Source organism: Phallusia mammillata, chromosome 1 (assembly GCF_965637545.1).
Source record: "Phallusia mammillata chromosome 1, kaPhaMamm4.hap1.1, whole genome shotgun sequence".
Classification (NCBI taxonomy): Eukaryota; Metazoa; Chordata; class Ascidiacea; order Phlebobranchia; family Ascidiidae; genus Phallusia; species Phallusia mammillata.
In genome coordinates this window covers 21,784,059-21,795,578 of record NC_137252.1, presented here as the reverse complement: position 1 = coordinate 21,795,578, position 11,520 = coordinate 21,784,059, and the positions used below count along the sequence as shown (strand labels likewise).

General features: G+C 35.7%; 2 protein-coding genes across 2 annotated transcripts; both read left to right on the top strand.

Annotated features, from left to right (window-relative positions):
• Positions 1 to 1,289: 1,289 nt before the first annotated feature.
• On the top strand, positions 1,290 to 2,740 carry LOC145214722 (CXXC motif containing zinc binding protein-like). Its single transcript, XM_080083311.1, has one exon. The coding sequence runs from the start codon at positions 1,334 to 1,336 to the stop codon at positions 1,820 to 1,822; it is 489 nt and encodes a 162-aa protein (XP_079939437.1). The 5' UTR covers positions 1,290 to 1,333; the 3' UTR covers positions 1,823 to 2,740.
• A 29-nt stretch (positions 2,741 to 2,769) lies between these two features.
• Positions 2,770 to 11,362, top strand: LOC145214729 (nuclear transport factor 2-like). Its single transcript, XM_080083322.1, has 4 exons — positions 2,770 to 2,869; positions 2,937 to 3,008; positions 5,442 to 5,552; positions 10,674 to 11,362. Exons 1-4 carry the CDS (start codon positions 2,777 to 2,779, stop codon positions 10,782 to 10,784), a joined length of 387 nt encoding a protein of 128 aa, XP_079939448.1. The 5' UTR covers positions 2,770 to 2,776; the 3' UTR covers positions 10,785 to 11,362.
• Positions 11,363 to 11,520: the final 158 nt, after the last annotated feature.

The following is an 11,520-nucleotide window of genomic DNA, read 5'->3' as shown; positions in this document are numbered from 1 at the left end:
ACATTTTAATGCGTAGGCTATGTTCCTGTTGTGTCTAATGTAAAGAAAGTGAAACTACGACCAAATCTGTGAATATGAAATCGGGTCATGGGCGTAGCCATGGGGAATTATCTGGCAAGGAGCAGTAGCTCTTCCAAAATTAAAAAATGCACTCCGAGTTTTAAATTTAAAACCTACTTGTCACAACATGTTTGACTTCCCAACCCTCCAAAACAGATTCGGCTTCTGTAAATTTTGGATGTGGCTACGTTACTTGTTGGTTCTAATTTAAGTTGTGTTCCACTTTGATCGTAGCTTATATTTGACTGTGATAAAGAAAACTGTGGACGCAAAAGACAAATTAGTCGGGCGTAAAGTCATTTTTCTTCCAATCATTATTGTGAGTCCACTTCCGTGTCACCCCGTTTCACACGAAAGCACTAATAAATTTACGAAGGTCTTCTATTTGCATTTCCTAATGTAACTAATTTCATTTATATATGAATCAAAGAAATATGGCTGAGCTTTGTAAGCAGTGGCGCCATTCTTTTACGAGGGGCTAAATACTAACTAACTAACCTTATTAGGTGATGACTGATCACAACCACAAGCGCAGTATAAATTCAGACTATTTTTTGTGACATTATGTTAAATTAACTTGTCACAATAGCCTGACAAACGTTTTTTTAAAGTATATTGTCTTGTAATTTTGTTGTGTATTTTGTTTTGTAGCACATTACCCCATCTTGTGGTATGTATGTAATGGTGAAAAATGGTGGTAAAGTTGCTTATTAATAATGTGTTCGAAATCGAAACTTCCAGATTTGAATTTGTTTGTAGTTGTTGGTAAGAACTGAACAAATTAAACAGTTTACAAGATTTACCCGCTTGTTTTTTTGCTGTTTTGTAATGCATTTTATATTGCACAGGCCACAGGTGTTATTATTGTTTCTCAGGTAAGTTTGATTTAAACGAGTTGATTGTTACTTGAAGTTAAAGCAAGCAAGATTATTAAATTGGTTGAAGATCCGAAGTTTAATTATGCAAAGCATGTAAAAAATAGTAGAGAGTTTCAAAAATAATACTTTACCTTGACTTAGCAGTAAGCAATGCACCTAGCTGTCAGAAAGTGTTTGTAAATGATCTGTATTGAAACCTGCACTTTGCATGTATGTATATTGGAGTTGTGTTGGCGTGTGCAAAGTGATCAGGTGATTGACATTGAACACATTACACTTAACAAAGCGACTAGACAATTGCATGTTGATGGACTCGTGAAATGTATTTTATTACTTAGTACCTACACTGTATAATCTATAATGTGATGTCTTGAAAGGACTAAGAAACATTTAAAATGGTTAAAATAGCTCTTGAAATTGTAGCAACATTGGAAAATGTTTCAGAAATTAGGACTTGTGGTGATGATTTTCGCTGGTTCATGAAACTGCGATGCAACAGTTGTGGGGAAGTTTCAGCAACTTGGCAATATGTATGTGTTGCGGAAAGCACAGACACAAAAGGTGGACGTGGTTCAGCAAGCATGGTACAGAAATGCAAAATGTGTTCAAGGGAAAATCGCCTTGACATTGTGGAGGACAAAGTTGGGACATACAAAGCGGATAATGATGGACAGTATGTGGAAATTCTTGTATTGGACTGCAGGGGTATTGAACCTGTTGAATTTGACTTTAGAAGTGGCTGGACTGTGTCATCTGCAGATTCAAATCTTGTTTTTGAGGATGTTGACTTTGCAGAAAAAGAGTGGTATGACTATGACAGCAATGTAAACCAATCTGTTTCTGTGACAGAGCTGGAGTACAGGTTTACAAAAATTAAAAAATGAATGAACTTTCAGAAGTTATTTCTTTTGTGTTTATTTGTGTTAGAGGTGCTGTTTATATCACTTTAAGGTGACACATCAGAACCGTGCACTCATTTTTAGAAAAAAGTATTTTCAAACTGACAGGTGTCTCACATAGAATCTAAAAATGTAGTACAACGAAAAGCTCAGCGTACTAATGCGCAACCTGTTCCTTGCTTTCCATTAGCCAACTAATTGGAGGCAAAATATCATGACACAATATTCTGTAAATCATGTTTTCGCTTCGAAATTGCATGAAAAGAATTACAATGCGCTTTTAGAACTTGCACTCTTGCAGCACACCTCAATTTCCTGGAAGCTAGTTATATGGTGAGAGCGTATTCGTTTTTATTTTAGTAATGACGAACGGAATAAGCGATTTGTGTGCAAAAATATGGAATAAATAAAACACCCAAAGGTGCTCTTACCACCAGAAATGCCACTAGTGGTATCCGTACTGCCAGTAGGGAATCACTGCTATACAGGAACTAAGCACCCAACTTTACAGAACTTTTGTCATAAATTACATCGTTAGCCAAGCCTGACACACATGAGTTGTAAACCTGGTTAAATGATGAATAGCTTTGTGTGATAGACTACATACAAGAGTAGTTTGAAAAAACCTATACTGTCTAAAAGTTTCTATTAAAGTTTTTGAATGTTGATAACAACTATGATCATTTAATCATCTTTAAAAATGTGCTCATTATGTACACGAGCTCTCAGGCAGTTGTATGCAATTTTTGATCAAGCTTTATGTTACCTTTTGGGCATAAAACCTTTGAACAACTGATTGTATATGAAGTGCTTCTATGTGTTATGTGTAATGCTCTGATTTATTGTGTGCATCGCATGAATAAGAAATCTAGTACAAACCAAAAGTTTTATTTACCACAGAAAGATATTTCTTAAAAGCGTAATAAAGTAGTTGCAGTAATGAACCCTCAATGCGAGCTGATCGCAACAAATTTTGCACAAGTTTATTATTCTGCTTTTCAAGGAGACAGAAGTAAACTAAAAGATTTATATGTAAGCAACATTTTTCAATTCTAGAATTCTTAGATAGTATCTCAGACACTTTTATGTTGTTTTATAGTGCGAAGCTTCACAAATGACTTTTGAAGGAAAGTCTTACCAGGGAACTGCAGACATTATGAAAAAATTGCAGGTAAACCATGTTGTTTAATAAAAATGTACTTAAAAAGGTATGTCTATTTCAAAGCAGACTTTGTTTGATTGGCTGTGAAAAGTGTATCAACAAAATGCTGACGGAGTTAATTTACCACTCACACATTTTTCAGTTGGGTTTACAGTAACCACTTTGGAGTTAAGGTCATGCTTGTATAAATTTGCTAATATGTGAGCTATTAAAACTAATAACTTTTTTACATTTCTTTTATGTGTGTTAGTAATGGGACGATGCCAGGTTTTGAAGCGAGTACCGAGTACGAGTACCACATGTATATACCTTCGATACCGAGTACGATTGCCAAGTACTTAAGTGTAGTGTTGTACTTAGTTGTATATCACTGGCTAATTTATCTGCCATGGTCGGGGTACAGGCGTACACACAAACATGCCGAAAAATGTAATCTCCACGTGATAGCGAAAAAGATATATGTTAACTGGTGGAACTTCTTTCCAATTTTGTGCTATCCGAAGCAAATATTGACATTAAGTTGCCTTATGGTGTAAATCGGTCTTCGGTACTCGCACGTTGGTATCGAAAACTGAGACAAATTATTTCGATACCGAGTACGAGTATCGATACCACTGAAATCGTTCAATACCGAGTACCGGGTACTCGTCCCATCACTAATGTGTGTATTAAAAAAACAAGCCTTATTATCCTTTATTAAATAAAGGAAAACAAAGGAAAGTGCCTGGCAAATCTTAGTTTTGCACTGATCAAATATTGCATCATAGGTAAATACATGAACATATCCAGCAACTTATATCTGTAAAATGTAGTGCAACTTGTATCTATAAATATTCTTAGTAAAATGGATGTAAATACATACAAATAGAAGTATTCATAAATAACTAATTTCCATTGGTGGGGACCAATGAGTTTCTGCTTGTAGAAAACATGGGTATAAAATAAAATACATGGTAATTTTGTTGGGGCCCACTTTAAATAATATAGAGCAAAGGTGGGCAACCTTGCCTTCTCCAACTTGATCCCTAAACAGATTTGAGGTTTGCTCATAATACTTACAATCAAGCCCACTCACACAGTAAACTTCAACACAACTCTTTTGACCAGGGTTGCCATTAACATAGACCCTAAATATGGACAACTGAGCAATTAAATTTTCATAAGAAACAAAATAAACAATTTTGAACAAATATTTTCATTTAAACCAGCCAAAATATATCAAATGCCTTTTTTTACATATATATTCTTTTACGGTGTCACCAAATCTCTGCATTGCCCTTTAAAATAAGGACAAATCTTAGAAATAAGGACGGTATGGCAACCCTGTCTATGACACAGTTCTAGGGCAAGAACACATACACACAATAACTTTTTTGTATGTAACAATGCTTATTCTTAGTAATGAACTAATAACTACCAGCATTTAATTTAAAAAATCTTCGGTACATAAATGGAATATAACGCATAAATTGCATCCGGCCAATAACTTTTTTTTACAGCTTCCGGCAGCTTCCCAAATACTCAGAATTTATGTAGTATGGTGTTATAAGCTGTTTGTAGGAATTTTATGTTGCAACTTTTCTATTTTTCGTGTAACTTTTGACTGCAACTTTTATCAAGTATTGCGCAAAATGTAAAGGAGTGATTTAAAAAACATGCTATAAAACTATTTCTAGTATGGTTCTATTCTCTTTGATTTGCATAACAAAGAGCTGTGTGATGGATTAACTGCATAAAGCGTTATATAAAAGTGCATTCGTTATTTTGCAAGTAAAAAGCGATAACCTTGATATCTGTTAAGATGACAGTCTTAAGGCAGGGATTGTCCAACCTGCGGCCTGCTAGTCATTTTAACTCCAAGAGGTATGCATAAATGCAACTTTTTACTGCAACTTTTGTTGAAATTAAGTGCAACTTTCTCACGTTTTTAGTGCAACAAAAACTTGCCCTAATAATAACGCATAATGTTTTGCGACCCCAAAATTATATATATTGGGGTTGCGACACACAGTTTGAGAAGCGCTGGTATAAATAGTACATAAACTTTTCAAAATGGGAACTGTAAATGTGCAATAGTTAAATATGCTTAATACACCTTTTTGGTTTCAAACGGGTATCACAACATTGGCAATAGAAACCCTAAAAGCAGGGAACTTATTTGCAGAATTTAATCTAGGGTTCCTTTAATTCTCAACCTTCTTTTGTAAACCTAACAGATGTTAAAATTAAAAACATGAAACTATGAGAGGAATTTAGCACAGTACATATTTTTATTCCGTCCTTCCCTGTGTGCTGTCAAGTAACAACACCCCACAATAGTTACATAGGAAATTAGGTCAATGTTATTTTGTTTTTGTACCAATTTAAAAGCACTTTTGTCAAGTATCTTGTTAACAGTACTGCACAAAGGGCCATGGTAGAAGTTTTTTTTTAATTTTCCAGGAACTACCTTTCAAGAAAGTTATGCATTCGATCACATCTTTTGACTGTCAGCCAATTTTAGGTGTTGATGGTGGTGAAGCTGTTACTTTAGTCATTATGGGGCAACTTAAGGTATGTATATGGGTTTTCTTAAAACAATATGAGATGTGCAATGACTTATTCCAAGGTATTAAGTGCCAGCCTGGAATAAATTTGGCCAAATAAATGGAATCATGTGTGATTTCATGCAAAGTTATTTGTTTTTGACTTTGTTTCGAAAATTTGTTTCGCTTTCAGGCAAACAGTGGTGTTACTACAAAAGGAAGATTGTATTGCATTATGAACTTCCTTCTGAGTGTTTCTGTAGTAGACAAGATGATATTGCCATATACTAGTTAGCGCAATTTCAGTTTTGTGCAGTTTGTAACATTCTGTGGTTGCAAATAAGTTGACAAAGACAAGTTCGACTGTTTTTGTTCAAGTTTGCTCGAATGTTTTTCGGTTTCGCAAATTGAACAAATTATTCGGCAAAAACTGAACCTTGTATTCAGCAAAAAAACTGACTGTTTTGGCCAAGTTAATTTGGCCGTGGGTGTGCAACCTTATTGGAAAGCCAAAATCTAGGTAAAACCACAGGCTGCAAATTTTGCAGGTACAAAACTAGTTATCGGTTCCTTTCCCTGGAAGGAACACACATTATGTTTCATCGATTTGGATGAAACTTACACAGATGGTGGATATAGTTATGTAGATGTGCATCCAACTAAAGTTGTCAATCTTAATAACTCCAGTATTTACCCCACTAGCCCCTTAAATTGGTGAATTTTTAAACAGCGTTGGAATTTAAGCCAGATATATGTTACTTGTGTTTGTGCATTGCTTGGTGGCTGTTTTTGCGCTGTGGAAGCGGCTATTACTTAAAACACCTCTAGCAGTCAAAATTTTTAACATTGGCGGATTAGGGCAAAATTTCACAGGGCTGTTGCATAAGGCCATTGTGGTTTCATTCCACTGTAGCCCCAATATTTACCCCACTAGACCCCTGAAAAAGTTATTTAAACAGTGTTGAAATTACCTGAAATTTGAATAGCTTTTACAAATTGCTATTTATGGGTCCCCTTCCCTGAAGGGGACACATATTGATTTTACTCGAATTGTTTTTGTTTGTTTTTTTCTTCTTTTTTTTTCTTCCCAAAGTTTGTCCGACTCGTTTTTCCATCAAATGTTCGATGGATTTGGCTGAAATTTACACAGATGGTAGATATAGTTATGTAGATGTGCATCCCACTTTGTTTTTGTTGATAACCCCAGTATTTACCCCGCTAGCCCCCTAAAATGGGTATTTTTTCCCCGAAGTTTGTCCGACTCGTTTTTCCATCAAATGTTTGATGGATTTAGCTGAAATTTACACAGATGGTAGATATAGTTATGTAGATGTGCATCCCACTTTGTTTTTGTTGATAACCCCAGTATTTACCCCCATAGCCCCCTAAAATGGGTGAGTTTTTAAACAGTGTCAGAATTGGCTGAAATTTGGATTTCTTGTATAGTATGCCATTTATAGGTGTCGATTGTTGTGTTCAACCCTGTAGTCCTAACATTTACCCCACAAGCCCCTAAAGCAGGGGTGGGCAAACTACGGCCCGCGGGCCGCATGCGGCCCGCCAAAGGAGTTTATGCGGCCCGCCAAATGTTAGTAAATTTTAAAGAGAAAGTTACCGAGCCACGCTAAATAGTACGGTATTATAAGCACAGGCGTAGAGTTTTAAAAAATACCGAAGGTGCGACTTGCCGATACCTATACCATATGCAGAATCTGTACCAGTATACAATACTTTGGAACTAAACACAGATACGTTTTACATGTTTTAGCCTGTTGTTTCTGCCACGTTATTATGCAAATCGTCACTTGACACAATTTCTTCGTTCGATAAAAGTAAAAGCTATTCACGTTTTCAAATACAGCCCACTTTGCACTGTTGACGCCAAAACTTTGGTCACTTTGGATCAAGTTTAGGTCGTTGCAGTACATTGCAAACGGACATTAAACACGGCTTTAGAATCGTTAACACAGACCCGCACAGCACTTAAAGATGGATACTAAAAGCGGCTCGCTTTGTTTAATGTTGGCGCAAGGAATTTGTTAACAAAAAATCGTGGTGTATCCTATGTTGCACCAAAAGCCTGTTTATTTTAAAACAATTACAATAGTAGCGTTTCAACTAATGTTTCTCCAAACAAACTGATAACGTATTTGCACATAGCTGAAAATATACTATGTTAATACTTTGGGCTAAATCAGGGGTGCACAACTTACGGTCGTACGGCCATATGCGGCCGCGGAGACGAGTTTGTGCGGCCGTGACCTTGTATGTTAAAATATATATACTGACTGCCGTGAGGTGACTAAAATTATTTTGCCAAATATTTCGATTTTCAAACTGCTAAAACGAGATTTCGTGAGACTGGCCATATGCGCAAGGCTTTTTATCCGCTTATTGTGTGCAAACAATGCGAAAAGAACAGGCACTGCAATCGTCACAATACAGATTATGACGTCATAAACAGTTATCTCCGTTCAGCTAAACTTATATACACCAAGTTAGAAATTACTAACCTGAGCATTTTAGGCGGCTTTAAATGGTATATATATATATGATTTAAATCTAATTTTTTACACCAGTTATTTTTAAAAACAGGCAAGTAATTGGGGGCCGTTGGTGAAATACTATGCGGCCCCATAAGATTATGAACTTTTGAATGCGGCCCTTGCACTGAAAAGTTTGCCCACCCCTGCCCTAAAGTGTAAATAGTATTTGTATGTTACTGGGCACCACAAACGAAAGATTTCTTTGGCGCAATATTGTTACAAGGACAACCAGTTGTATGTTGCTCATTGGTGGGTTGCTTGGTGGTCGTTTTTGCGCCATGGCAGTTAGGGGCTTGTTAACAGCCCTATGACGTCAGAAACATTAATGGTTGTTGCTCAAAACACCTCTAGTGGTCGAAATTTTGATCATTGGCGGATTGGGCTGAAATTTTGCAGTACTATTGATTGAGTCACTGTGGTTTTTATATATTTTTTAATTTGTGTGTCGAACCCAATTAGTTACCCTACTAGCCCCCTAAAATGTGTCAGTTTTTTAAAACGTTAAATAGGACATACTTCAGTATCTGGGGTGAATCTAATTTTATAGTTTGTATTCTACATAGTATGATTATTATTTAAGCCCAGTGCCGATCACTGTGTTTTACCTTACAACACCCGACTTTCTCATGGTTTTCTCATGGTTATCTCTTGAATTGCATTATTTTCAACTTTGCATGTGTGGGGACCCATGAGTTTTTGCCTGCAGAAATGACTAAAGTTATAAAAGACGGTGACTAATATGGGACCCAATACATAATAAGCATAGGAAATATATTTATGTTTTAAAATAGGTTATAGTGTATATGCAAGGGCAATATGTGCTAAGCCACCCTTCTAGTTATAAATTTCAATTGTTGTGTTTAACCCTGTACACTGCGCACCTCCCACTTTTAACTTTGTGTTTGTAGTCATGTCATTGATCAAACAAACATTGTTTGAATTTTTGGAGCATGAACCTCCTGTAATTATGGGTCCCCTTCCCTGAAGAGGACACATATTGTTTTTGTCTATATATTTTTTTCTTTTTTTCCATCTAACACGGATTTGTTCCCACGTTTTGGTCAAGAAAGAATGGTTCAAACTTTTTCAAATTTACACACATTATAGATATTGGTCTAAAGATGGTCCATGTGAATTTTTTTTCAAAAATGTTTCTTTTAAATTAATTTTTTTTTTACCCACAGCCCCCCAAAACGTGAAATGTTTAAAATGGCTATACTTGCTAAAGCAGATGATTCTGGAGTTTCATACTTTTTTGATTGGTACATTGCAGCGTATTGTAAAGTATTTTGTAACTTGAAGCTGTATATATCCATTTTAACCCCTTTACCCCCAAATATTTGTTTGTTTGTTTGTTCACATGTTAGTGAGGTCTGAGTTCAAGACTTAACCTGCCGAAATAAACTCAACTCAAGTTTTAAACAGCTGTAGATAGGGTGCTCTTTGTTGGCTGCTAAAAATTTCAGTGCAATCGGCTCAGCAATTACTCTTACAGCCCCAAATATGTTTTTACATGCTGTCTTTTGTCAAATTTGTACTCGCTCAGTGCACAGCTGACGCAATGGGTGTGATTGACGATAGTGGCACATGGAAAAAATGCCTCTGCTTCACTCATGAACCAGTCGTCACTTGACCATTTTCTCACTGGTTGGAATTAAGATGTTACTATGTTAGTTATATTGCGCTGTAAACATTAATGTAGGTCAACTTATTGGTGTTTCAAAACGCAGAGCGACAACGCAGCATGATTTGTTACACGTGTGTAACATGACTTCTCAAACTGAAAGCATTAATAAAACTGTTTCAGAACAGGTTTTGGACATAAAAAGCCCAGCTAAGCAATCGTATTGTTGGTATGTAGAAACTTAACGGCGCCAGGGAAAATGTGCGGATTAAAAATCATAATTCAACAAACAAATGTCTGTTAAGGAAAAAAAATTTGAAACTTTTCTGTACAGTTTCTGTAAAATGGAATATATAGGAAAACCACTATTCCAGTTTAACAATGATTGTGCCCTATTTTTACTGTTACTAAATCGCATGTGCTTATGTGTGGGGACCCATTAGATTATGCTTGCAGAAGCAATTATGTTATAAAGTGCCAAGAAAAAGGTAGGGACCCAATTAAATGTAGGTTCCAAATATATATATCCGTTATAAATATAGTAAATGGTATATGTGATACATCGTTAAATATGATGTAGTATATATAAACTGGCAATATATAGGAAAAACCACTATTCTAGTTGAAAAACATGTTTTTTTAGCAAACTCCCAACCACACAAAGAAATTGTGTCAAGTGACTTTTTTTAACAAAACCGGCTGGAAAATATGACTTTTGTGATAGAACCGGCTGACAAAAAATTTGAATCCCACCACTGGCCATAGGTCATAGGATGATTTCGCATGTGTGTGGGGATCTGTTAGTTTCAAACTGCTGATACAATTATTCGGTTAATGTGGCTAGAATATATATCCATTATATATATGCTTAGCAAATGATATATGTGGGTTATCATTAAATATAATGCAGTATTATAAATCAGCAAAATTTAGCAAAATACTATTTTAGTTTTATATATCTGTTATTTTTTGTTTTAAGACGGATGATGATCCTCCACACAGCTTTGTACAGAACTTCCTTTTAAGAAAAGCTGGTGACGCATATGTTATCGGGAATGAAATGTTTAGAATGGTGCTGCACCACTCATAAATGAACCAGTGACTTCAAGTGCAACATTGCCTTTATTATCGAATTGGAACAACTGATTGCTAGCTGATTTTCTCCCAGAAAGCCAAAACAGAAATATACACTTTTGCGAAAAAATTGTTTTGCAAACATTTGTGGGGCATCCATTTATCAAACATTTAAGTGTGTGTGGTTAATGTACCTGAGTAAAAACCATGTGCTTCTTCAAGACATGGAAGTGATCAAACTGGACAAATCCAAATGAATAAAATACATGGAGGCCAAAAGGTATTGTATGAAGTGTGGTATAAATGAAGTGTGTTGTGGACACACTTGTATGCAAATTGTATGTGAATGTGTGAGTGCTCTGATCAGGTTTACCATGAATGCTGTGAAGTGTGTGCAACATCGAACATGTGTGTTATTTTGCATGCCTAGTTCTTATGTCTTTTACTCTGCAATGGAACCAGTCTATGTTTCTAGGAAACACAACTGCACAAAACAATGCCCCATGCCATTTATCTTTTGTATAGCTAACAGATTGTTTTAATTTAATGTAATCTGTGTCAGCTCTTTTTCATGAATAAAATCTCGCCACCAAAGTTTCAAGATTTTTAAGTGTCAAAACAGTTGTTTAACATTTGCTTGTTAAAGTGAAAAAACTTTAATGCAAAGTAAGTCTTTCAAATTAATAACTAGCTTAAGCTGAGAAAGGTTTCGGATTAAGAAGGGCTAAATTAAAATTGTGCTCTGAGGAGTT

What these genes read in the sequence shown, in the direction of transcription:
- LOC145214722 (XM_080083311.1), top strand. Translation starts at nt 1,334, where the DNA reads ATGGTTAAAATAGCTCTTGAAATTGTAGCAACATTGGAAAATGTTTCA.
- LOC145214729 (XM_080083322.1), top strand. Translation starts at nt 2,777, where the DNA reads ATGAACCCTCAATGCGAGCTGATCGCAACAAATTTTGCACAAGTTTAT. An exon ending in ACATTATGAAAAAATTGCAG is followed by an intron (nt 3,009 to 5,441) that starts GTAAACCATGTT and finishes TTAATTTTCCAG; the next exon opens with GAACTACCTTTCAAGAAAGT. An exon ending in TCATTATGGGGCAACTTAAG is followed by an intron (nt 5,553 to 10,673) that starts GTATGTATATGG and finishes TTTTGTTTTAAG; the next exon opens with ACGGATGATGATCCTCCACA.